Here is a 27342-nt window from a genome sequence, read left to right on the forward strand (position 1 = left end):
TTTCTTTAGCACGTATTGACTAATAAAAAATAGCCTGTGTAACCTTCTTAATAAAATGTGTTATTTTTATTTATAAAATGGTAAATTCTCATATTCTTCCCAAGGCAGAATGGAAGATAGAAAATCCTGCAACAACAAATAAGGTAAAAAAAAGTTAGGACATAGCGGGGAGGGAGAGAGGCTCCACAAGTCTGTGCTAGTGGCAACGTGAATTCTATCTTATGCGCATTGTCCATTTCACTCTGTATCAGAAGTTCATTTGATAACTTTAGATGATTTAATTTTCTTTATGTCATAGCTTTGCAGTATCAAGGTCCCATCTCTGAATTTTCCAACTTGTCCTGCAGGCCAAATGCTAGGCACCGATTTCTTCCTTTTGGCCTTCCTGAAATAGGAAGGGACAAAAAAAGAATTAAGACAAACACCAGAAACTCACAAAAATGCTCAATATGGTGAAAAATGTCACCTATTTATGCAATCAGTATTTGGTATTATGGAATATCACATGACAGCAGGTAACGACCCCAGAATATTTGTTACCTGCATAACCATTCAAAATTTGCAGCACATTACAGAATGAATTACATTAAAAAAAAAAAGTTTAAAAATAAAGACTTTCAAATAGAGAAAGAAGATAGAGTACATTTCAGTGAACCTGCTACAGTATAATTAAGAACGCTGCTTCACCTTTTAAGCCTCTGTATACCATAGCTTGTGTTTTGCAGAAATGCTTTCTTAGGGCTACGCGTGAGTGGCACATCCTGGGTCCACACACTCCAGCTGCAGTCTTAGACATGACGGGGCAGAACTGACATGTTTTCAGTTAAGCTGCGTAACTAAAGACTCAAACTGCGAGACACAGATCAAAGTCACCATTTTTTAACGATGAGTTCTTCTGCAGTTGGAGAAGTTCCTTCCACTGTGATCTGCATGACTTCTGGTATAAGACTCTGCACAGTTACACAGGGGAAATACACTGGGGGAGGCTATAAAAAAGCAAGTTAATTTTGACCATGTTAAAAACAGCTCACCTCTCCTGTTCTTTCTTCTTCTTCTTCTTCAGAGAATCACCTTTATGTTCCTGTTTTTAAAGATACATATTTTAATGGAAATGGAACAGAGCATCCTGGCTAAACAGCCATCTGCACACAAAACACAGGAGGCATTTAAAGCAGGTTGTGAGACCTTCTGACAGGCCAAGTGACGCAACGCATTATGGAGGCACTGCTAGGAGTGCCCAGAGCCCTTCCTGTCATGGAAAGTACATCCCTCTCGAGATCATCATGCTGCCCCTACCACGTGAGGAGGCACCAATCCAGCCACAGGAGGAGAGAGGATTGCCTCTTGGGCGCGTGACAGATCCTTGGGTCAAAAGATGGACTTACTACCAGGCAGGTGTGCCTAGTCAAATGACTGAGCGTACCTGTCAAATGACAGGGTTCGCCCGTGTCTGGTCATGCAGTGGATGTACTTTGAGCCACACGACAGAGGAGGATAAGTAGGTCCCCTGGGAAAAGGGGTGGCAGGAAACAGGCTGATAGAGCAATTACCCGCCCCACAGCCTGCTCCCACCTACACGCGAAAGCTCCACAGGGAAGCAGGGAACAGGCTTGGAGCCAGATGGGCCGTGCTAGAGGATGCATGCAACAGAAACCTCACCCTTGCTTTAAATAGGGAGCAAGATCCTAGATGGGATTGTGCTGATACAAAACCAGCTGAAGATCCAGCTCTCCGTGATTAGACAACATGCAACAAACTTTAATTGGAAGCCCTTTTTTTTTGTCCCCTTGCCTCTTAAGGGGAAAAAAAAAAAATCCCAAACAACTGCTGGTTTTGTGTCATCAGTCTATTGGCCTCAAAGGACGAGGCAGTGAAATCCACCACAACACAAACCTAACTCTGTGCTCTTCAGACTGCACACAACCAGCTTTTACTGATGAGATTAGTCCGGCTGGAGCCAGGAATCCATTCCACAGGGAGCAGAAGGTGTCAAGCTCAGGTACTCCTCCCACGCCCAAGGCATTATCTGTCAGGCTCTTGGGCCAGCTCTTACATGATGTCTTTATATAAAGAAAGTTTCACACAAACCTTCCCCTTATCATCATCCTTTGCTGCTTTTTTCTCTTTCATTTTCTCTTGGTAAGTCTTGTAGTTCACATGTTCCTTTTTGGGGGGCTGCAATAAAGATTGGGAGGGATACCACTGATTACTTTTTCAAGTAGGTTCAAAAAATATTCACACACTTGCATGGAAAATATTTTTCAGGTGGTGGTGGTGAAACATTAGAAATGGTTTATTTCCTTTTGTGCAAGAGGAAGGGACTTAAGAGATGTAAGGTAGGCACATTGGAACCGTATCTTTCTTGGTGGAGACAGTAGAGAGGGATGTTTATGCTCTGGATCAGTCCTACAAGGTTTCCACATACACTCTGAGCTAGAAAGACCCCCCCCCCCCCCCAAAAAAAAAAAAAAAAGAGATTTATTTTTTCCTTTTACACTACTGGTGATAAATAAAACTGAGAAGTTTTTCCTCCATGTTTAACACACCAGGAGAGCAAAGCTTTAAAAAGCAAGCCACTGCCTTCAACAATTTAGTTTTGAATAGCCTGATTAGAAATAAGTAAATGTTGTTTACTACCCCAGTCGGTCGTATTTCATCTAAACAACATATCTGATAACACAATCATACTGATTTTGCAAACATCTACAGAAAACAAACCAGACAGAACAGAAAATGTAAAAATAAGGATGAGGTGGGAGAAGGATCAGAGCAGAAGGATCAGAGCAGGAGATCTTGTGTTTTAAAGAAGTAGTGCCAATGTCCCCCCCCAGTGTTTTTTACTGCTTTCCTGTACTGTAACTGCCGGGTGACCGCCCAGCACAAACCAAGTGACAATTACTTTGGCTCCCAGCATGATAGCACGCTCCTGTTCCCATACGCGTTGTTCCTGCTTCTTGTAGCCAGTGATTCCAAACTTGTGCACTTCCAAACGAGCCTAAAACATTACAGAGAATTGCAAGCATTTCATAATTTGTCCAACCTGCTGTAAAATAATGCTTGACAGACCACAACAAAGTAATACTCCCAAAGAAACCCTGGCTAATACCCGAAATCAGCATGCTATAAAATAAAACTAACTGAGTCTGGAGCTATACAGCAGAACAGTTAACCACTGTCCATCTCACCTCTGGACGGTGAGGACTGTCATGGGGAAAACTTTTGATTCTCTTTATTTCACATAAAACATCACATGTAATGGATTCCTTCTATATAAAAATGTATCATGTTGTGCCGCACAAAGAGCAACAACAAAATATGCTGCCCACAGCACCCAAAATTTACAGACCATCCTTGTTCCTCAGCTGCAGAGCACTTAACCAGTGAGAAACACGCATGGGCAGATGGTGAAGTGCTTTGACTACCTACATACTACCTACATAGTTAATGCTATACAAGAATACCCTGGCAAAAACAGTGGTGAATTTATAGTCCTTTTAAAGGCACTGGTTAAATCCTCACTGTTCCCAGCAGTACGGAGCTCCATGCAGCATCTCCAGTGAGAGATTTCACTGGATCACAACATGTCCCTGAGCAGAGATCAGGCTTATAAAACAACTCGCACAGATCTGTAAATGAACCAGTATCCAAGGCGGCCAATGCTAGTTATGCTCATATAAGAACATATGAGAACAAGAAGACAAATGGAAAAAAAGTAATCTGCTGTTTCAAAACCAGATGTTAATATGCTTTTTTCCACCCTCCCACACAAGATCAGAAATCCAAGATTAGCACCACGGGCCTGACAGAGCTATGCTGTACATTATGGGCACTCACATAGCTTGACAGAGCTAATATTCAGTGATCCTCCTCAAATTCTCCCCAAAAGATCACAAAGAAAGGCCACAGAGCTGTATCATGCAGTTGACAACTGCCAGCATGCTCCTCCTTTGGCATGGCACACAGCCAAAATTACCTATTAGGAAATCCTCACCTCCAAGAGATAACCTTTTCTACAAGTGTTTCTCATCGCTCCCACCATAGCTTTCCCAAGTATAAAAATACACACCTGTGCACTAAAATATTGAGATTTGCTAGGTCCCATCGACTCACTTTTTCGAAGTTAAATTCTTGTTCGTTCACATTTTTGTCTTTGTCCACTATTTTGGTCTATAAACAAAATAAAACATTTTTAATTAATAAAACAAGTAACACCAATTTAAATGCTGATTGCGATAGCTTTTTAGAAAGCAGTGAAATGTAAAATGAATTGTAGGGAAGAATATATAACTTTTCAGCAGTATCTTTTTCTAGCTTTATTACCTGGATTTATTAAAAGAGACAGTCTCAACAGCATTTTTAATATGTAGATATTATAGGGTCTTAGTGGAACAGTCTTGCACAATTTATAGGGTACCATTACATAACAGCGCATAGAGCTTTGTCCTGCATTTCCTTGCCTGGATCATCTGCTAACACTTACAAGGAGTTTCATAATTCAGAAAGATATTGATAGCTGCAATTAATTTTTATACCTTCAAGTATAAATTACATTTCATAAGAGAAAAACTGCCACATGTGAGCCACGCATCACGCATATTTCCATTTCCAAACCCATAACAAACTGCTAATGCAGGATAGGACATGAACTTTAAGTCAGTTTGTTTGAGACAGAGAGCGCAGTGGTAATAGCGCACGTACCAGCAGCCGGTGGCAACATGCAGGGCAAGCTTAATTCACAACTGCACGGACATATATTAGTGCTCAAATCCAGCTTAACTAATGCATGAGAAACAACTCCAAAGGAAACACTGTCAGCAAACAGCAGACCCCGCTTAACACTGTTTAAAGAAGCTATTTGCTCAAAATGAGATCAGCGAAAACTACATCTTTTCTACTCTGTGATGTACATGGAGACCTTCCATCAGCAGTTCTCAGTCTGTCCACGAGGACAGACAGTATCCTAGGAAGAAAAAGAAGCGCAAAGCCCCCAGGGAGAGCTCCACGCCTGCTTGCTACGGGGGTGTCTCACATGGGACACTTCAGAGCAGTAACACATCTCCCAGGGTTATTTTGGACTGTGTCTGACTCCTGATTTCTGGGAGGATGTGCTGAACCACCTCTCTAAGCGGATGCTCTGCTAGCTCCCAAGCGTGCAGATGCAGGTAGGCAGCACAGGCAGGGAAACTGCAATCTGTTCAAGAGAAGCATCCACTTGTCTGTTTGCTCTCAAGGGCACTATCCCCTCGGAGGAAGCAGGAGTACCACATATGTATTAAAACTGAACCTGAATGCTTTTAACACATTTCCTTGCACTCTCGGGATGTTAACTCACATCAACTCTGCATGTACCAGAGCAAAACCCAAACTTTTCTCAACTCTGCAAAAGCTTTTCTATAAAATTGTCCATTTCAACCACAAACAAACCTGGTCATTTTCAGAGCATTTTACTAACAAGCCTAACTCCAATCTTTTCTGGCAGAAAAAGTTAAGTTGTAAAAAGCATGAGAAAACAATTATCTATGGCAATTTTTGGAGTAAAACATGCTGGAAAAAGCACAAAAGTTTATGGATTCAACCAACTGCTTGGTCAGCCTCTTGAACTTCCCAATTCCAAGCAGTCAAAGATACTGGTAAGTCTCCCTGAATTCAAGACAGCCGTGCGTTGGCCCATCAGAGCTTATTTTAGAATTGGGCTTCTGATCGTTACAGCCATAAACACAACTCACAAAAAACAAGCAGAGAAGGTATAAAACCTGGAGACCAATCAGTGAGCAAGGAACCCTCTGCTCAGTGTAGAAGGCAGCCCTGCTTCCAGCCAAGCCTATCCAGGACTCTCTGTTGAAGCAACTCAGCTTTTTGGTAGCACAAGAGATTTTAGCACCCACAAAACAAACCAGAAGACTGAGATCTAATGCTGTCATGCCTTCCCCCATCCACCACACAACGCTGGTCCTCCAAGATGCACGTCAGTGATGCCAGAGGAGAGAAGGAAGGTTAGGCACCTCGCATCCACCCCTACGCACAGGAATAGAGCGGCGCATGAAACGCTGGGGCAGAGAAGTAGCCAAGAGGCTTTGCTTTCCATTTCAGTCACTTCTTGCTGCATCAGCAGCCATATCTGCAGACCAACTTATTTTGTTGGGATACAACTATTTCAAATACAGGATATTTATCCAGACATCATCTGAAATTGGGGGTGGGGGGTGTCTTCAAATCCTGCCTGCCCCTGCCAGCAGCCCGGGCTGGATACCATCGAGCTGAGCACACAGATGGGACTTACAGGCTTCTCAATTAGCAAGAAGGATGAAACTAGGCGCAGGAGGGGGGTAATGAGAGCAGGCGGCAGCACACCCCCCCCCCCCCCCCCAAACCCGCCCGGCCCTACCTGGGCACCGCCGGTGGGTGCTGCCGCGGGGCTGGGCCGCCCCTTCCTCTTCCTTCCGCGGAACACCACAACCTCCACGGCCGGCGGGGCGGCTGGGGGCGGCGGGGCGGCGGTGGCGGCGCCCAGCTCGGCACGCAGCTCCCCGAAGAAGTCGCGGGCTCCGCGCCGCCCGCCTGCCGCCCCACCAGCGCTGCTCGCCGCCGGCTGCGGTTCCCGGCTCGCCGCCGCTCCTGAGCTCGCCTCATTGTCCCCCGCGGCGCGCCGAGCGCCGGGCTCCTCACCTGCGGGCCGCAACACATGCCCCGGGTCAGCTGTGCGCGGCCGCCATCTCTCCGCTTCAGAGTGAACACGCCCGCTCCCCTCCTCCTCCCCCCCCCCGGGAAGGCCGCGGTGCCTTCGGTCGCGGCACATTCCCCACCGCCGGTAGCCCACGGCACGGTACAACCCCACTCACCCACCCAGGTCGTAGAGGGCGCCGAGCACCGCCTCCAACCGGCGACACGGCTCCCGCGACCCCATGGCTGCCGCGGGGCGGCGGGCGGAAGGACGTTTGGTCACGGGCGGCTCCCGTCGCCCCCAAGATGGCGCCGCCCATGGCGCGGTCCCCCCGCCCTCCCCCGCGCCCGCCGCAGCGCGCCGGGCAGCCGAGCCGGGGCGGCGCGGGGCCATGGGCGCCGCGGGAGGCGGCGGCGGCGGGCGTGAGGCCACCGCGACGGGGTAGGGCGGGCGAGCGGGGCGCGGGGCGGCGCGGCGGAGCTCGCAGGACCATGGCGGCAACGGCGGCGGCAGCGGCGGCCGCGCCCGGGCGGGCGCGGCGAGGGGCGCCCATGTACTCGGTAGGTGGCGGCGGGGCTGGGGGGGGGGTGACAACGGGGCGCGGTGCCGCGGGGGAAGGGGGCTGCCCGCCTCACCCCCGCGCCGCGTCGCGTGCCGTTCACTCTGAAGCGGAGTGACGGCGCTGGGCGCAACTCTGTCGGCCTCCGGGTTAGGGCCCGGGGGAAGCGGGAGGCTGCGATCTGCGGGGCTCGGGAGGGGGCGAGGCCTCTCCCGGGCCCGGAGGGACCCGGGAGAGGCCTCGCCCCCTCCCGAGCCCCAGCGGGGGCAGGTCGGGGGAGTGGCTGCAGGGGGTTTTCCCGGCTTACACGGTGGAAATGACTTGATTGACCTTGTTTTGGGTCGTGTCCCCCCTCCTTCCCCCCCTTCCCCCCGCAGCTCCTATGCCAGCCTCAGACAAGGAGATTTGGGTGCGGGGTGCTGACCCCCCCCCCCCCCCCCCCGCTTGCATTCAGAGGAGGAGGAAGGAGAGAGAGGGGAAAAGCAGCTCCCGGTTTCGGCAGAGATTCCCAAACTTCTGTGTCTCCTTGGCTGTATGCTGGTATCCCCAAGCGCATCATGAGCACCCTCGTTTTATTGCTTTCAAAGGTTACATGGAAGCAGAGGAGTTCCAGGCTCCTGCTGTTTCGCTTTTGTACTTCCCCAGCGTCGTGGTAACAGTGCGCATCGCCGGATTTTCCGATGTCAGGGCTTCCAACAGCGTATTTTCTAACCATGCTCTCTACCAGTCGGCAAGGGGAGCTGGAACAACAGCTTGGCTGTCATGTGTAAAAGCAGCAGTATTCTTCTTTAGTGGTTGGTGAAGTGTGTGTTTTGGCTGTCTCAGCGCTACTTCAGGACAGGGCGTGAAAATACCGATTGCCATGGAGAGAAATCAGTTGCACATCAAATCTGGAAACATCGAATGAGGAGCGGTGGCAGAGAAGTGACTTTTCAGTTGGCGGTGGCCTTTGCAAAACTCCGCTCACCAGAGCCGTGTTGGCGAACGGCTGTAGCAGTGCGGTGACTTGCTGATGTGGCTGATGAGACCCGCGCTGAGTGCCGGGTTTCTTTGTCTGGGTTTCGTGCAGTTGCACATTGCAGGATTTAAACTTTGGTAATTGACATAAAATGTCGCTTAGGCTTTCTGAGCAATGGCTTGTCACAAACCGATCTAAGTAGGTGTATACTTACAGCCAGCTAGTGTTTTCTGGTGCTATTCTGAGCTGTCTTTTTGCTATTACAGAGCATAAGATATTTTATTTTCTGTTTTATTTTTAATCAAGTGGGTTGATATAAGGTGTCAGATGTCTAACACAAATTATTTCCAGTCTTCTTAAGAGTTCTTAGCTCACTTGGCTCTTGGAAAGCACCAACTAGTTGAAAGCTGTGGAAGAAGAAAGATTGGAAACTGTAATGCTAAACCATACAGGAAAAAAACCCCTAAAAGTTACAAGTGAATGCGGGCCTGGGTCTAATACCTTGTATAGGATTGTCTTAAAAGTCCCTGGAGAGCTTGTTCTGCAGTTACTGTGGGACAATTCTCTGAACTACAGCGGTGGAAAGAAAAGTTAGATGATCTGCCAAATGCTACTGCAGTAGAAGGACGGTATCCAAATTTGACTGTACAGTGTGGGGAAAAGAGTATGAGAAGGTTAAACTTTATAGTAGGATTTGTGTTCTTTGATAAAATGAAATTGGCTTTCGATACAGTTGAGGCTTTGAAGGATTTTTTTGTGGTTCCTAAGTGGAGATATTCCCGATTGGAGGGTTTATTTTTGTTTTATTTTGCCAAATCATCTTGTTTTGATGAATGGGCAGGAACTAAATGTTTGCTCTCTACTTACGTTAAATGTCAACTGCTTTGATAGTGTTGCTGCCGCGGCTGTGGTCAGCTGGCAGTGAAACCTGACTCTCTCTCCCAAGGCTGAAAACCCCAGACGCCGCTCTGGGCATTTTGCTTATCTGTTCCTGGTGTTCTCCCGTGTGTTTGCTGGCCAGGCTTTCCTCTCGACACCACAAAAGGTCACTGAAAGAGCCTGTGCAACAACATGGTTTTTCCTTCATTATCAGACTGGTTCTGCAGAGGTCGTATATAGGGAGAGGAGGCAAAATGAATGAAAGGGATGCCTGTGCTACCCTTCAAGTGGTGCTGTAGAGGAAGACATAAGCATTTGTATTTTTAGTATCTTCTTCTAATATATATGCTTGATCACAACCAGTACTTTTATATTTGTGTTTCACAGAGGCTTGCTCCGGTTGCCATGCTTATCTGGTGGCTATTTGAAGTTTAGAGAAATGCTGTTTCAGTTTGGAAAGATTGATGGGTCATTCATACAAACTGTGGTGTTATAGGAGATAATAGGAGACATCTCTGTCCAGCACAGGGGGTGCCTACCGACTCAAGGGGAAGGGTTTTGTCACTGAGATTTCTGCAGCGGGATGGATCCACAATTAGTTCTTCATGAGCCATTTGTTTTCCTGCCTGGCAGTGGTGTTGGTTACTCAGAGGCTGTGCTCTCTTTTTACCTGCTTGTGCACCATATTGCATTGTGATCTTCACGTGGCTGATAATGGGTTGGTTTGTTTGTTTGTTCCTGCCTAGCAGTGTTTTATGTACCTTATGTCCAAGCTTGGCACAAATGACCAAGGTCCTAGATGCAACTTAAAGTAGCAGGGATTATTTTTTGTGTTGATGACTGTGTTTTTATAATGTCATTCATGGCATTGTCTTCATGCAGCTGTGAGACTTGGAATCAAAGGTGTTTTAGTTAATACCTATTAATTGTGGAGAGCCTGGAGGCAAGGCACTTCAGCTTAAAAGCCCAGGTGTTCTCTCAACTTCTTCCTCTTGGGCAGAATTAAGTAACATGTGGCATAGGGTGATTTGGGGATCTTTGCAGTTGGAAAGGGTTAGGGTTTTTTGTTGTTTTGTTTTTTTTTTCTTTTTGGTTTCTTTCTGCAGCGTTGTTCCAAGCAGATAATATTTGTTCCTGCAGTCAGAGTGTGGAATGCAGACACTATAGAAAGCTAAAAAGAAACCCCAAACGCTGCAAAAGTATTGCTTGCTATTACTACAGTACTGTAGCCAAGCAGACCACACTGAATGGCTCGAGACAGTGTCTCATTCTTTATTTGTATGTTCCCAGCAGAAAGAGCTCACATCAAAGAAGAGAGATGAGTTTGAAGATATCTTGGAGGAAAGACGATTGTCCAGCGACTTGAGATACGCGATGAAATGTTATACTCCTGTGATCTACAAAGGACTTTCACCTTGCAAGCCAAACTCTATTAAAAGTGCAGTTCTCCAGTCAGAGCAAGTTCAATATGTTATCAAGCAGGTGAGTCTGGACAGTGAACTGTAAGATGAGGTAGACTGAACACAGCCAAGCTTTGTGTGGCAGCAGGGGAAAAAGAGGATTATTGCTGACCGTGTCAAACCCGATAGCTGTATTTTGAAAGGCGGTCCAATAAATCAGTAACTTGAGAGCCGTACTCTTTTGGCAAGAAAAGCAAATACTGATTTACCATGGAGTTGCCACTAAAGCTGTTAGATAGCTCATTCATGAAATAGTGTTTTGACTTTGCATATACGACACTTCATCATCTAACTTATCCAATGTGCTTGACTTTTTTTTCCTCCTCCTCCTCCTCCACAGAGCAGCATTGTGAAAGACACAAGCACTCTCCTTAGTAAACATTTTTGTTCTTTGAGGATGTCTTGTAGGAATTTTATGGGCTAGTGATATATTTATGAATCAGTCATAAATGCTACTTTCCCTAAAATGGGAGTTAAATTTCACAGAGAATTCTTTGAATTAGAAACACTGTCTAAGATGTAACCATATTTTTGGTTTACGATGAAGGGCAGCTACTGCCTTGTAATGAATAAAATATTTTATAGTCAATCTGGCTCATATTTTTCATTGTGTTGAAATGAGTGAAATAAGAATGTGTGTTAGTTAGCAGAGCAACTATTTTCAGTATTCATGAAAAAGAATTCCAGGCCAGTAGAAGTATATAAGATGTTTTGGTTAGTCCCAAGTGAATGGCTACCATAACATTTTTCTGTTTATTTTTTTTAATGGTCAATGTTACCTATGATATATCAAAACCTGTTATGATGTGACAAACTAAACCACGTCCTACAAAGTAGTCCTGTTGCCATCATGAATTGCTAAGTAGTATAAAGTAAAAAAAAAATAATAAAAGAATCTACTGAAAGAAAATATTTCACAGAGGATTTGACAGAAAGGCATTTGTGTGATGCTTTCTTCTGAAGTGCTGTTTTTTTGATGGATATTTTCCTGGCTAGTGTCAAGTGGTTGAAGGGGGTTAACAGACCTACCATTGCAACTGAGCTTTGAACTAGAGATTACTGAAAGTATCTAACGGAGGCTACCTTGGGCAGTATGCCCAACTGTCTACAATTAGTGTGCCTCCTGTCTGGGGAGAGTTTACTCAGCTTTGCACAGGCATACTAGAATTTGTTCTTGTGACAAATTGCCAAGGTTACTAATGTTCAGTATATGAAATTAAGTGCATTTGTTTGTTTTAGCTTGCTATATGTGATATGTCTGTTTTTTTGGTTCCTGATTTTGGAGAGTAAGTGCTTAGCTCTATAGCGGATGTGCACTTAATTCACACAGGATCGACTGTGTGGTAAACCTTACTGGTGAATGAGAACAGTATCTCTTCCCGTAGCAAATAACGACAATAGTTTTTTGGCTTCCTAAGAGAGATTGATTTTTCTTAGGCTCAAATGGAAGCAGTTTTTGGCTTCTTTAAGTTGTTAAAAGATCAGTTATAGCTACATGTGGAAATATGCAGGCTGAAGGACAATGCATTTATTAAAACACAATTGAACCAGTAGATATGATAGTAAGGTGGTATATGGAGGTAGATTGGAGGAGATGGATTTTCTCATATGTCACAAAATAGAAATAATAGGTAAGCAGTGTTGGCCTCTAAACAGAGCCGTGCTGTTTTGGAGGCTTTTTCTTCTGCCATTCCTTGTCTTTGCTCCTCTGTGTTCAGTAAAAGGCATGCTCCTCTTTCCATAACAATAAAAGACTAACTTTTCAATTAAATATTTCTAGATTCAAAGTATCAAATAGGAGGGACGACCATTATTTAAGTCTGTTTTAAGAAACCTCAAAAGGGAATGTGCATAGCCACAGAAAAAAGATCATTGATATGCAAAGTTGGTAGAGACAGTGCTTTGTATGCCTTTCAGCTAGCCATTGCCAAAGTAATACATTACAAAGAAATTCAAGCATGATAGTGCTGAGGTTCTTCAGCCAAGTCTTAAAATCTAACCCAAATACACTTCAGAAATTTATGTTGTGACTCCCTCTGCAAACATAGGTTTCATTTTATTAGTCAAAGAAAATTGCACACAGCCTTCTTCAGACCAATAATATAGGAAATGTTCGAACTTGAATCTTCTCTGAAGATGCTACAGGTTAAAACATTCAGATGGTGTGTTTGAGGGAGGAGAAATTGTTGCACACCACCCCCTCCACCTTTGACATCTAAGCTCATTCTTGATTTTGAACAGCTTTAACTTGGCTTTCTCTTGTTGGCTGTCACAGAACAAATTCTGTATGATTAGATGCATGCCTATCACATAAAATAAAATCTTGCTGACTGTTGCAGTCGTTCTGCCGTAATTGTTGTGGCAGGCACATAGAATGGTATGCATGGGCAAGGAGAAGGGAACAACATCTGACTGCTGTTTTGTTTTTGTTGTTTCTCTTTAGTTAGCAAAAGAGATGGGAGAATCACCTGATATTATTCAAGAAGAAGCCACGGAAATCCTGGATGAGATGGGCCACAGTATGCAATTAGGAGCTGTCAGATTTTTTGCCTTTACTTTGAGCAAAATATTTAAACGGCTTTTCCAGAGAGTTTGTGTGAATGAAGAAGGAATGCAGAGAGTGAGTACTGGTGGGGGGGAAAAAAAGGTACAATAGGGTATAACCCTTCACTGAAAGGGTTGTCAAGCATTGGAACAGGCTTCCTGGGGAAGTGGTTGAGTCTCCATCCCTGGAGGTATTTAAAAGATGTGAAGATGTGGCGCTTAGGGACATGGTTTAGTAGTGGACTTGACAGTGGTAGGTTAACGGTTGCACTCGATGATCTTAAAGGTCTTTTCCAACCAAAACGATTCTATGATTCCATATTTTCATTCCAGTCACTTGGACAAAGACTCTAATCTTCATTCCAAGTAACAAATAGAAAAAACACCCTTTGAAAAAAGTGCACTTGTGTTTATTACTGTGTTTCTCAATAAGGGGGAAAAATACAGATGATATGTAAGTATTTTAGAGTCAGTCTGCAGGACTTTTATGTGGCTGAACGGGTTGGCTGTTCTGTAAAACTTTCATACAGCGAAGAGGGGTGAAACATTGTGCACCTCTGAGGCAGACGTTTTAAGTTTGTCCCGGTTCCCTGGGGAGCTGTTTTCCCCCTGTTTCATTGCAGGATGCTGCTGTTCTGGAGGATGCAGTGCATTCCCTGGAAGACAGCAATGTCAGTCCCTACAGCCCCTATTGGGTTTCTGTTCTACACCAAAAGGAATTTGAATTAGAGTATCACATAATGAGGTGGCCCTGGCCTTTGAGTCCGATGATGCTTCTGAACCACAGGTTGCTAGTCTGGAAACTACTGCTTCAAATTTCCTATGGTTCCGTGCTGCAAAGGGTATAGAGTATGTGGACAGTGAAACCACCCTCAGACAAATCAGCCTCTGTTTGCCTTAAGCCCTGTGAAGGTCTGTATTTGCAAATTCCAACAGTCAGTCTGTAAATATTGGAACAATATTGTGTGTGCTGTTTTTCTTGCAGTTGCAACATGCCATTCAGGAGCATCCAGTTGTACTGCTGCCCAGTCACCGAAGCTATGTAGACTTTTTGATGCTGTCCTATTTGCTATATACATATGACTTGGCTTTGCCTGTCATTGCTGCAGGAATAGGCAAGTATGTTCTTTTAACAATGTTTTCAGGATTCAGAGAATCAGTAGCAAGGGGTCTGGTAGCTGCTACTATAAGTACTTGTGTTTAACTTTTGTTCCAAATATGTCTTGTTAAAACCTCCTTGGGTGAGATGTTTAAAGCATCTGAAAGCTTCTCGTCGGTGCTGAGTCCAATCAAGGGTGATTTTTTGCATAGCAAATTCACTCAGAAGTACCCCATCTGTAGACCCAAGGCTGGGGCAAAGATAGGTATTGTGAAGAAGACTTCTATATTGCTTTTTTGGCCTGGGAACAGGCACAAACTTGCCCAAGAGCTACTGTGTATGTAGAAACTTTTGTGATGCCTTATAAAATTTTAAGTGCAGTCACAGTAGCTAGATAGGAAGTGCCAGCCACCTTGTGCTTGTTGCTGATGCAACTGATTCCCTTGAAGCATTGGCAGAACTCTGTTATGTTAAGTCCTGAGAGCAGAGCTGGCTGGCAAAGGAAATTTCACATCAGAGGTCAAGATTTTGGACATACTTAATTCTAAAGCAGATTAAGCCAGTATATTTGTGGGAAACAATTCTTGAAGACTTTAACGGTAAATATGTTCTGAGTTAATGTGCTTTTTGAAAATCCAGACTCTGGCAGCACTTAACTGAGAAACCTGATTTTGGAAGTCTTTGGTATCAACCAGGTCTTCTAAACAGGCAAACAACCACCTCAGGTCTGGTGCAGCGCTGTAATGCATGCAGGCAAGCTACCAAAGAACTGCAAACATACTACTCTACTGTAGTCTACTTTTTCAGTTAAGAGGTTAGGAAGACCAGTAGCAAATCAGCAGAAGTTTGGAGAATGTGCTTGCTAGGGAAGACAAGATTCTGATGGTCTTTGAGTTTGTGGTATCTTGCCTTTGGGTGATGCAGGTTAGATTCTGGTGAGTTCAGAAATTGATGTCTCATAGCTGCCTTGGTCAAGGTGTTGCAGCTGCTTACCTGTCGCATATTGTTCAGAATCTGCTCACATGCCGTCATAGGTATCGTTGTAATCCTTTGTTTACTTTTGGATTAGAGTCTTTTTGAGTTTTAGGATTCAAAACAGTATCTTGAGATGCTATTAGTTTAGCTTAGAGGGATTTTTTTAGTGATTAACATTTTTTGAAGAGTTTTGGGGTCAAAGTTCTTCAGAATTAGGGGCTTGCAGCTTTATTACACTACTGCATGTGTGTATTGTTTTCAGTTGGTTTTGTTTGATTGTTTTTCAGATTTCCTAGGAATGAAAATAGTTGGTGAGCTGCTACGAAGAGCAGGTGCCTTTTTTATGCGACGTTCCTTTGGTGGGAACAGACTCTACTGGGCAGTGTTTGCTGAATATGTAAAAACAATGTTAAGGGTAAATAAATTACTGAAGTCTCAAAATGCATGCTTAAGAAATACTCTGTTGGAACGATTAATGTGAAATATGCATGGTGTTTTATCTAGATGATCGAAAGTCTTCACTGTGATCTGATTAAATGCATTTTACCTCAGAATTGCTGTAGGTGAACAGCATGTATGCGCTCTCTTGTTATTATAGTTCAGCAGTAGGTGGTAAAGAAATTGCTGCTCATCACTTGCTTTGGATCATATGCCCATATCTCCTGACGCACACAATATTTTGTTAATTTAACTACGTGGTGTGGCAAATAGAATGGATGAATATAGTTAGTCTTGGAGATAATTTAAGTTAGACGTGCATGGGTTGCACTAAAAAAACTTATTTACATTTTTAAGTGCTTAAAACTATTTGTGGGCAGTAAAGAAGTGTTTTTATTTTTCTGACCAACTTTTTTTTTTTGTTTTACTTTTGAAGAGTGGCTATGCTCCAATTGAATTTTTTCTTGAAGGAACTAGAAGCCGCACCGCCAAGACTCTGACTCCAAAGTTTGGTAGGTTTGTTGAAAACTTGGACCTTTTTATAATTATTGTTGTTTTCATTAGTGGCTATGTGCTTCATAAGTTCTTCAGACAGCAAGGGATGTTAAAGTGGTGGGAAATTGGTGAGGTCTGTCAGACTACTGGAAAACACTATGGTTGGAGTTCCAAGGTGATAAAAGAACAGCAATACATGTCTCTTGCACTGTACTGCTTTCTCTTCCTTTGCCCTATGGTTTACTTAATTGCATAACTCTTCACCCTTTTCTTTCTAGAAAACAGGCATCCCCTGACCAGCAGAGAAATATTGTAAGCTAACTGTGAAAGTAGTGGGGAATCTTTAGAAGGAAGATGTTGTGCGAGCATGGAGCAGTGCTGCTGAAAAGAGCACAGATAGCTGTCCAAATGCATTGCTTACACTTACCTTCTGTTTTAAAGCTTGGGCAATGCTTTGTGCTTCTGCTTGCTTGAAGAGAGAACAGGCACAGTGCACACGCATTAGCAGTTTCTAAAACTTGACATCTTTTTCAAAGTTAAATTGCGGTTGCTTTTCCCTCCTCAAAAAAGACAAGTTATTCACTTTTCTTTTTTTTTCAATTTGCAGGTCTTCTCAGCATTGTGATGGAACCATTTTTTAAACGTGAAGTCTTTGACACGTACCTTGTTCCCATCAGCATCAGCTACGAGAGGATATTAGAAGAATCTCTCTATGCATATGAACTTCTAGGAGTCCCAAAGCCCAAAGAATCTACATCTGTATGTAAATTCCTTAAGAACAGAACATAGGTGGATGTATACACACCCTGTGGCACCAAAATTTGAGTTTTGCTCTTCCTGTTTTCCTAGGGGTTGTTAAAAGCCAGAAGAATCCTCAGTGACAATTTTGGTACTATACATATCTACGTTGGCCAACCGGTATCGCTTAGAACCTTGGCATCTGGGAGAATCAATCGATGCCCATACAATTTGGTTCCCAGGTACCACATCTTTCCATGGTGCATGAACGGGAAAAGTATTTCTTTAGTCCTCACCTATGTAAAATAATTAAGAAGTTCTCTTGTACTTTGTTTTCAATTTCTCTCACCTCTTCTCCATCTGACAATTCAGACCACTGAACCTGTTTTGTCTGAGCAGAGGCTTATCATGCTTGTAATTGGGTGTTTCTGAAACAGGTTGTTACTTGCGTAGCTTTGTACTGTGTTGAGAAGATGCCATTTTAAAATTTAATGATGATGTGTGAGCCAGGCAGAGCTTTTTCTTCTGAGAATTTGGTGTTTTTCCTCAGAGTTGTAAACTCTCTCCCTTCTGGCTTCATTACTGCAGACTGTTATGTGATCATGTGCTAGGGAGCTGTAGCTATGACTGGATTGGGTGGCTTTTGCAATTTGTTATATAAAACATAATGCTTTTGAATTTATTTTTTTTAAGATAGCAAGCGTACAGAGATCCGTGCTTCAAATACTGTCATGAAGCTACTGATGTTTTGCTCTGTACTTCTGTTCTCCATATCACATAGACAGAATCACCCTCCAGATGTCAGGTGCTGTAAAGTAGTTATGGATCTGGGAGCAATACAGAAGAAATAAGGAAGAGTGTGATTTATATTCTGGTTTTTGGAGCTCTTTACCTTGAACTCCATTATTCTTTTCAGGCACCTTCCCCAAAAGCCATCTGAGGATATCCAAGAATTTGTCAGTGACGTAGCTTATAAAATGGAGCTCCTGCAAATAGAAAACATGGTTTTGACCCCATGGGTGCTGGTTGCTGCTGTCCTGCTCCAGAATTTGCCAGCCATGGATTTTGAACTTCTACTAGAAAAGACCCTGTGGCTTAAAGGCTTAACACAGACTTTTGGAGGATTCGTTGAATGGCCTGGTATGCAGAGAAAGTTATTTCTATTCCTTTTGTTACTTATGAAGGGTAATTTATATTTCTGTGGAAGCAGTGTATGGTGACAACTTTACAGAATGTTTTCCTCAGAGTTGTAAATGGATTTTAGGATACGCTAAAAATGATGCTAAAACCTGACAGGTTATGATTTAGCCTGTATTAGATAATACTTTGAAAAACAGTTAGGTGGAAGCAGAACAGATATTTTACTGTTATATTCTGAAGTGTGCAACAAAGGGGAAATTATAAGGTAGTTGTATTAGTGTACTGAGATTTGCTTAGTGTCTATCTTTCTGCACCCTATGTAAGTCACAGGCAATTACCTGATCTGCAGCAGTTAACTTGGTGTAATGCTATGTTTATTGCTTGCTATTGACTGCAGTATAAGTTGTTACTGTCACAAAGAACTAGGGAAAACAAACGGGTGAGAGACAATCAAAATTAGAAGTTGTCTATTTATTTTTAAATTTCACTTTATCCCCAGAAACAGTGATGAATTTGGGGGAGAAGGATTCTTTGGTGGTTTTATTTATATATTTACATACACACTCTCTTTTTTATATATACAATGTGTATGTGTGTGTGTGTGTATAGGCTGCTGAAAAGTTGATTCTCCTTCCAAACTTTCTGAACAATTGTTTTAAACTTCTCTCTGTGAGCTAAGGTGACACAGGTAACTAGTTTTAGAGCCTCAGGACATAAGTGGTAAAGCTAGCAAAGAAAAATAGTTTAATGCAATACATTTACCTTTTCACTGTAGGTAGACTTAAACCATGGATCTTTGCTTTTGTAGTCATGTGTATAATCAAGGATCCCTCTCAGAACTGCAATAAAGAAATAGGAGCAGGCTACAGTTCTAACAGAACTCGGTCATCTCTGGAAGAAAACCACTTCTCCTTTCAGGGGTCTGCAGCGCAGTGAATGCAGACAAGGTCTGCTCCTGCCAGACTGGTAAAAGGAAGAATTTCATGGCAATATTTAAACATCATTTAGAATCTTACTACACAGTAAACTGAAAAACATACCGCATTTGGGTTTGCTTATTTATTTTGTTTATTTTCTTAGCAACAAAGGATGAGCTTTTGCTTTAGTAGAGTTGTGGTGTAGTCAGAAAGCAGCAAATAGGCATGGTAATGGAATAGAGGAATGACAACAACTGAGCAGATTTTGTTGGAGTGTGCTGTCCCCGCTCTAGGCATCAGTTGCATAGAAACAGGGTTTGTTGTTTAGTTTTGGATTGTCAATAATTTGAAATAATAAATATATTTTAAAGGCTAATTTGGAGACATTACCAAGTCAGCAACTATATGTACCCTGTCCATTCTTCTGTCTCCAAGCAGCTACTTGTTTCTGCCTTTGCCATGCTGGTTGGTTGTTACAGGCAGAACATCTGCTTGGCTGTTAGAAATTTTGTATTAAAAACAGGAACTGCAAAATGACTTGGTCAGACTTCTGCTTCTGCATTGAGGAACTTGGGAGCTTTATCAAAGCTAGAACAAAGTAGGCTGAAGGAGCAAGTAAGATGCGACGAGATTCTATGTGAACTCTGTTAAGAGGAAGGAACATTATTTTTTTTTCTGTCAGAGACTATATTGATTTGATATGCTTGTGGTGCTGTGAACATGTAAAGCGTATTTTAGTGTTCAATAAGAAGTTTTTATTGCCTCTTTCCTTTCTTGCCAAAGAGTTCACATTTGATGCAGGGAATGTTTTGGTGGTGTTTAAAATGAAAGTTATTCTAAAAAGGTGAGTGTATTTTCAACACTTGGGATGCTGCTCTTTATCTGAATAAAGTTTGCAGTCTGTCACACTGACAAAAAAGCTTGACCAAAGCTCACAGGTTTGTGAAACTCATGCCTGCCTTTGAAGAACTTTGTTGTTAAAAAAAACGGAACACCAAAACCACACACTTCCTTGCTTAAAGCTTTTTAAAAGATTGTCTTACAAAACAAGAGATTTGGGTTTAAGTACAGTCTGTTTTCTCTTTGAGCAGGTATATTATGTAATGATACATACATTAGGATTTCTTTAAACTTAATTTGGGATGAGGCCTTCCTTGTATATGAGGGTTGAGGAAAAACATGATGAAGACTTGTACATCTGATTCAAAACTTGGACTTGTCAGAAATGCCAAAGCAAAAGTACAGTCCCCATTTCCTTACTGATGAACGTATCCATCAAACAGATCTATCCTCTTTTATTTGGAGGCTCAGAATACTTGTTCCAGAGACAAAGGAAATATTTGTCATTGTTAGGAAGCGGGAGAATTTGAAGTGCTTTAAGTACAGAAATGTCTGAAATTTGTTCTCTCCCATCTTATACTATGCTTAGGCTGCCAATTCCTGGTATGGATTATTTTAGAACATCTCTCTAACTGAATGTTTGGTGTAATAATTGGCCTTCAGTGATAAAAGTTAATTAAATACTGGTGCATTTTAGGCTGGTTCAACAGAGTTATGTTCCCTTTTCCATCTTCGTGAGTGTTGTGTTTTCCTGCTAGATAACCTGTGTGCCAAAAAAGCAGTCACGTCTGGCCTCACCCTGCATTCCAACATTGCTTGCCTTGTTGATGGCCACGTGGTCCTAAATGACAAAGGAGTGGAAGATGGAGCTGTAGGGGAAATTGTCTTTAAGCATGCTCTGGCCATCCTCATGTGTGCCACCTACAGAAACCAACTCCTCAACGTGTTTGTGCGTCCATCTCTGGTGGCGGTTGCCTTGCAGATGACACGCAGCTTCAGAAAAGGTATGTTTGGGTAGCTCTGAGAGTCCGCTGGCTTTGCTCCTTGTGCAGTCAGCTGTGAGAGGAGCACGATGTTCCTGCGACTGCTAGTGGGAGCTATCTGAGACTGTTATACTCTGGATAAGGTCCTACAGCATAAGGTGGATGTGTTGGGAGGGGACGGAGGTATTTTGCTTGCCTTTTTTGTTTGTCTACCCTTTGATACTTCTGAAAATAGGTATGTTCTGCTGAGAGGGCAGGGCTAAGATAAGCAGGTCCCAGTTCCTAAGTGTCCTATTTTGTTGGTGTTTGGCAGACCAGCTTTTTATGTTACAAATTACACACAGCTCACGCTTGCACACAGTGCAGCCAGTTCTCAGTCTGTCTTCTCTTTGCACTACTGTTTCCTGAAGTATTTCAGTGTTTTCCAATACTTCGCTCTTAAAGAAACTTTTCAGAACACATGCCTTAGATTTGTGCAGCATCTGATTACATGGTATTTAATGCATGTTCTGAAAAGCTCTTTCCTTTCCCCTGCTCTTTCCTTTTGGTAACAATTGAATCAAGTGCTTTGAGTACTTGCTGTTCTGTTGTGGTGGTTTCTGCTGTATATGTATGCTTTTAATGTCAAGTCCAAATGTTGACATAGGTACTCTCTCTAAGGAGTAAATGGCTCTTCGCTTGCATGTTTTAAATTATGTTTCTAAACAACAGTTCTTCTACAATTTTTTTTTTCAGAGGAAGTCTATAGCTGCTTCAACTTCTTGAGAGATGTTTTTTCTGATGAGTTCATCTTCTTTCCTGGCATTTCATTGAAGGTAAAAACATCCTTTATACAAAAATACTCATAGTCAGTAACGCAGCCAACTAAAGTAGCATCTGATTTCAGGCTCTGCTGAATAAGTGCTTTATGATAAACATGTACAGTGATATCAACTTGATCTGTAAGTGGGAGGGAGAACTTAAAAGGGGGTCAGTGCGAAGGTAGTCATTTGGCTAGTTGCAAAACATTGAATCCACAAGGTTGCGTATGCAATCTTTTTTTTTTTTTTTCCATCCAGTAAAAAATGGCCCAATTCTGAACCATTAAAATGAACTGTAGCGGAAGTTTGCCTTTTTTGCATAAAGCTACCAGTCTTCCAGCACAGATACAAAAACATATGTAAAGCAGTCTTTTAAGTGAAGTGTAAATACTGTCCTTTTCCTCTGCAGTTATGAAAGAGACTTTCGGCTGTGAAGAAAAAAGTGTTAAAGTAGATTTAATTGAATTCTGTTATTACAGAGTGGGTGTGTTGTCAGCACAGAAACAAAACAGGAATTCTCATTGAGAATACACCAGGATAATTTTTCCTGAAAGCTCTTGCAGACTGTGTAGCGGAGGGGCACTGCTGCTCTTTCAGAAAGTTAAGCTATAGGTATCATACCAACTAATGATCGACCATTGTATGCCCTTGTTATCTTTGACAAATAGAGTTTGCAATTCTAAATTTATGTACCTATTGTCCTCTGGTTGATTATACTCCTCCTAGTGCAGCTGTGATCAGGTTTTTTGTGCAGCTCCATGTGTGTGGTCTGTGATGGCAGAACTACCAGAGGGCTCTGCCAACACCCAGTGTATGCCTCTGTACCCACCCCTCCTTGATGGCACAGCATGGCAGTAACTACTCTGTAGCGTTCAGAGGCTGATGTTCCTCTTATACCTTGAACTCTGAAGGTTTTGATGTTCCTGTGCATAAGTAAGCATTTTTTAATATTTTGATGGTTCATGGTGAGCCCCTTTTCGCTTTTTGTTATTAGTGTTTATCTTGTGTAGATTCAGACAATACATTGCAAGCACTATGAGGGAAGTGCTTATCGTAAAGTCTGATTTAAACTTCTGCAGCCAGAATCTTCTACAGTGTTGAGGCGATGCAGCCTGTGAAGGTTTTTGAAGTGAGAAATTTCCTAATGGCGTAACAGAGTTGCTCACATAGTCTCAGGGAAGCTTTAGTTGCATCCTATTTGCTTGAAAAGAGTTTCACCACGTTTCCCTCCCTGCCCCATACAGCCATTACTCAGACAAAGCCACTATTGTTCCTGCATACTGCCTGATTACAGGGCTCTGTATGTCTGGGTGCTCTCCTAACACAGCTGGACGCAGGCAAGCTGTGAAAACTGCGGGCAGCACTTTGCTTTCTGCAGGGCTTGCTGTGTCAGCCTGTACGCATCCCGCTGGGTTGGAGCTGGCTGTAGTCCAGCCAGCTTGAAATGCAGGTGAGCACAAGTTTATTTGTAAAAAAAAAAAAAAAAAAATAAAAAAAAAAAATTCAATGTCACGCCCAATATAAACTGGTAAGTCCACGTGTAGTTTTTATTTGAATTTAAAAATCAGTGCTAAGGCCAAATATCTGATGGTGATATTTGTGATCTTTCCTGTATTAAAAAATGTGATAAGTATAATTTTCATAAGAATATTCAAGGTTTGTGACTTTATTAAAATCTCATATATTTTTATATAGAAGAGAATTGGGCCTTTTTTTAAGGGCTGATTGGCACCTTTATGTTTAGTTTTCATTGTTAGCAATTGTTGCCTCTTGCAGCTTTTTTTAAGTACCAAAACCAAGCAGGGAATGGGAAGATGACTGGCTATGGCTGCCTTTACTGAAGTCAAATGAAAGAGTTGCTATATAATGTTAAGGGAGATCTTAGCAACCCACCCCTCTGGTCGTATGAGTGTCTGTCATGTCTGTGTCCTATCCCGGTGTGTCCTGTGTTTCATCCCTGTGTCCGTGTCCCCCTGCCCCTCTGTCGTCCCGCCCCCACACCAATATTTGCAGTAAAATGGTTTTGTCATTGACGTTTCCGTAATTTGTAACTTTTGGCCACTGTGTTGTCTCTTTTGTAGAGGGCAGGTCAGTGAAGTACATTATCATTTATAGCAAACAGTGGACATGAGAGAAAGCAAACCCTGACTTCAAATAAATAAATAAATAAATAAATAAAAACCACCCACAGAAAAACCCCTAAACCAGACAACCTGACTGTATTCTGAGAAAATCCTGAGGGAGCTTAGGCTGGCTGTTACAATAGCAGCCACAGCCGCTTTCTTTGCTCCTAGGCCTCTTGTGCATCTAGGTACTGCTGTGTTTAAGAATACGTTCCCACTGCCTTTTCATAAGGGTATTTCTGGTATATAGGAAAACTTTGGTTCGAGTCTCTTGAGAACTGAGATCAGAAATGCGAGTGGCATGCTGTTGTATGGGCTTTGGTGTTGATTTTGTGGGGAAAGGTAGCTGCACTTATCGTAGATGTTAAAATTTCAATTGTGCTTCTCTCTCCCAGGATTTTGAGGAAGGATGTTTTCTACTCACAAAATGTGATGCCATTCAAACAACTCAACAGGAAATCTACCCTACTGACAAAGGAAGTGTTATAGTATCTTTCTTGTCAGCTATGTTCAGACCTTTTGTAGAAGGTTATCAGGTATGTTGTTCTTTGGAAAATGATCTCTTTTCTCCCACGTTTTATAGGGAAACTAGGAGAGCTGTGACACTTCTGCGGTATAAATAGTGACTGTTTTCATGGCTGGGGAGTGCAAGAGTTGAGAAATAGTAGTAACAAATATCTTAAACATCACACTCCCACCAGGATCCTGATTTCAGCTTTTGGCTCAGAGTTTTCCAATTGACTAAAGCAGTAACTACCTTGCAATGTGATGGCCAATTGTGGGTTTATAAGCTTCATGGGTAGTGTGCTGCTGCCAGGCTCATTGTTCTGCCTTACGAGGAACTCATGGTTAATTTTATGTGGGCTGTCCTGCCAGGTGCGGAAATGAGTTTGCATGTCATATCTGATAACTTTTTCTTTGGAGTCATTAATTCAATCTGTATCTCTTTAAATTATTTGTTTATCCAAGTTTTTAATAAGACTAAACACTTAATGCTCCTGTAATAAGCAATGTATACAAAAATAGGAGGCTAAAATCTTTGGTATGTCAGTGTAACATTGGTGGGAATGCAGACCTTTGAACCTAGTGGAATCTGTTAATGATCTGATGTACAACTTGGGCTGAACTGTACTGATTTGCCCAGTTTTTCCCATCTGTAAAACAGGTATTGCTTTAAAAAAATATACTGGGTTTGATTGTGAGAACAGGAATATTACATTGATATCTAAGGTAGCTATTAGTAATACTGAATCTTACTTTAATATTAGGGTTCTCGTGCCTGTTGAACAGTAATAAAATTTTCAGTTGCTCTATGTAGTGATACCTTTTGAGTTCTTCTCCTACACTTTTCATAGTGCAATGATGTTGCTTCCTTGTGAGGGCATGTTTCTAATTAATAATGAATTGACAATCAAAAGAAAATAAATGCTAATTTTTTTGTAAATGTTAGTTAATTTTCAGATACCTCTCAAAGGAAACAAAAGAAGCCTTCACTGAGAAGCAATTTATACCTGCAGTCCGCAACTTTGTTTTTCAACTTCTCGAGAAGGGTGTGTACAGCCATTATGCAATTGGATTTTACAGGTATAGCCTGTCAATGTATAGTGATAAAACTTTTAATTGTGTTTCTGCTTTCTCTGTAGGGAATACACAGTGTTACGAAGCACTGTCTTCTGACATGCAGAAAAATGCCTTAGCAGCTCTTGTGCAACTAGGTGCAGTGAAGAAGAAGAAAATGTAAGTAACATTGGCTTTTTGGTGTATAGAGGTCAGTGTGTGGTCTTACTGGCAATTCTTAATGACTGACCTATTAGTACGAAGCAAACTGCAGAACCCTAACTGCCCAAGCACCAGTCAACTGAAGGTTGATTGGATTTGAAGACAGTTCCTTTCTGTACATGTTGTAGAAGCAGAATGGCACCACCCCCTCATAGTGAAAACACTCCTGTAGGACCCAGCAAAAAAATTCATTAACTCACTAGTAGGCTGCTTATGACTCCCTTTACTTTTTTGTTTTCAAATTTTCTGCCAAAGCTTTAATAAGAAAATAGAAGAGTCCTGCTTATTTTTAATAGAAGGGTTACTCTGTGTGTTACAATAAGCCTCATCAGGCAACGTAAGCAATAAGCAGGAATACTGCTAATTTTGGGGGGTTTCAGCACTGACATCTCAAAGCAATTTAACTGAAAGCTTAGTCATTGAAGTCTTTTAACGCAGTTCATATAGGCCTAAGATTAAAAAAACAGCGATTGTTATACACATACGCTGACGTGCATTTCCTGTTATCAAATTAATTTGTGTTATGGTGCTGCTTACTGTGTTTAAACGTATAACTGTGGAAGTCCCTGATACAACAAGTCTCCACATTGTCTTGAGTGTTTTGCAGAACACAGTTGGCAGCTGATGGCTCTGAGCTATTTTCTTATGCTTCTGTTCAGAAAATGAATTGGTTGAGGTTTGTAGTGCTCTTGGAAAGTGCACAAAGTACTGTTGTTGTTATGTCCCCTGCCATGTCACTGTCCTAAATAGATGTCTATAGCTAATATTCCGCTTTCATGTAAAAGGAGTAAATCAATTGAGGGCAACAGAATTTGACATCAGCTCAAGATTTGGTTGAGTTTCAGAGAGATGATAGTTTTGAAAATCACATGACTGAAAACAAAGAAACGTTCTCTCCTACAGTTCTCACTAATAAAAATCAGGGGAAGAGAGAGACATGGGGACTGTGAACGAGAGGAAGGATAAAGAAACCGTAACTGTCCTTGAGTACAATCTGCTTAGAAGTCTGCTATGTCCTTAAAATTAATGTGTATGCTGCTAGCATGGATGAAAAATATGATGTAATGATGCAAGTGTTTAATTCAGATTATTTGAATAGGAATGACTGGAATAAGAAATATTCATTGAAGAAACAAGTTTTTTTTCTTTTAACTGTAGGTCCAATGGATTAATTTACAATGTAAATCAAGAGGCTGTTAATAAAATCCTGGACATGTTTGGTAAGCATTCTCTAATTAATTTGAAGAGAGCTTCTCAAGTTATAAATTACTTTGGACAGCGCACGTAAGTTCAATGTAGTGTTTTTTTCCTTAGTAGTTCCTTAGGTTTATCCATATAAAAATCCTAATAGTATTTTTTTCACAGTGCTTTTTATGGTGTCATTGACTGCAGCTTTGAATCTCCCTTCAGGCAACCCAATGCCTAAGGAAAATAAAGAAAAAAAGTAGTTTAAATGGAGTGGTACTTACAGCGTTTTTATGGCTTTTTTTTTTCTTTTTTTTTTTGTTAAGACGCCAGGATACCTGTACAGAAGCCCGTGGCTGCACGACTCTAAGTGGTTCCTGATGCTGTGACTGGATGTGACCGACCACCACCCAGCCGGAGTGGGGACAGGAGAGGCCATGTCCCCCTCTTGCCCCAACAGCCTGCGACTGTGACAGGCCCAGAGGTGTTCTTCAGCTCTCCATTACCACTTAGAAACTGTATTTCTATCCTCACTGTGCTGTTTTGTTGTTGTTTTTTTTTTTTAAACAGATTAAACATTGTCTTTTTTTTTGTTTTTGGATAATTTAAAGAGGAGCGCACAGTAACGGCTACTTAAAAGTGCGTTTTTCTAGACTTGTGTAAAGAGGAATGTGATCGGGCTCGAATACGTCACGGACGTGAAAATGTAACGGGGAATTAAAAGACTTACTATTAAAATTAATATTTAGAAAAAGACGTTGCTGCCTGG

At 42.2% G+C, this 27342-nt stretch overlaps 2 protein-coding genes across 2 annotated transcripts; one reads left to right on the forward strand and one right to left on the reverse strand.

The window, feature by feature from the left end:
* Positions 1 to 6980, reverse strand: FSAF1 (40S small subunit processome assembly factor 1; the record flags this gene model as incomplete). Its single annotated transcript, XM_082480898.1, is given in 8 exon segments — positions 1 to 385; positions 1032 to 1081; positions 2089 to 2175; positions 2900 to 2995; positions 4111 to 4167; positions 6386 to 6666; positions 6844 to 6920; positions 6922 to 6980. Coding segments are annotated over 8 exon segments (837 nt in total). The 3' UTR covers positions 1 to 255.
* On the forward strand, positions 6967 to 27329 carry GNPAT (glyceronephosphate O-acyltransferase; the record flags this gene model as incomplete). Its single annotated transcript, XM_082480897.1, has 16 exons — positions 6967 to 7221; positions 10351 to 10539; positions 12961 to 13137; positions 14047 to 14176; positions 15423 to 15550; positions 16010 to 16085; positions 16676 to 16827; positions 16918 to 17048; positions 17723 to 17946; positions 20462 to 20707; positions 21422 to 21501; positions 24005 to 24145; positions 25060 to 25159; positions 25253 to 25346; positions 26547 to 26608; positions 26900 to 27329. 16 exons carry the CDS (start codon positions 6967 to 6969, stop codon positions 26941 to 26943), a joined length of 2229 nt encoding a protein of 742 aa, XP_082337023.1. The 3' UTR covers positions 26944 to 27329.
* Positions 27330 to 27342: the final 13 nt, after the last annotated feature.

The sequence above is a fragment of the Vanellus vanellus genome, assembly GCF_965231255.1.
Source record: "Vanellus vanellus genome assembly, chromosome: 3".
Lineage (NCBI taxonomy): Eukaryota > Metazoa > Chordata > Aves > Charadriiformes > Charadriidae > Vanellus > Vanellus vanellus.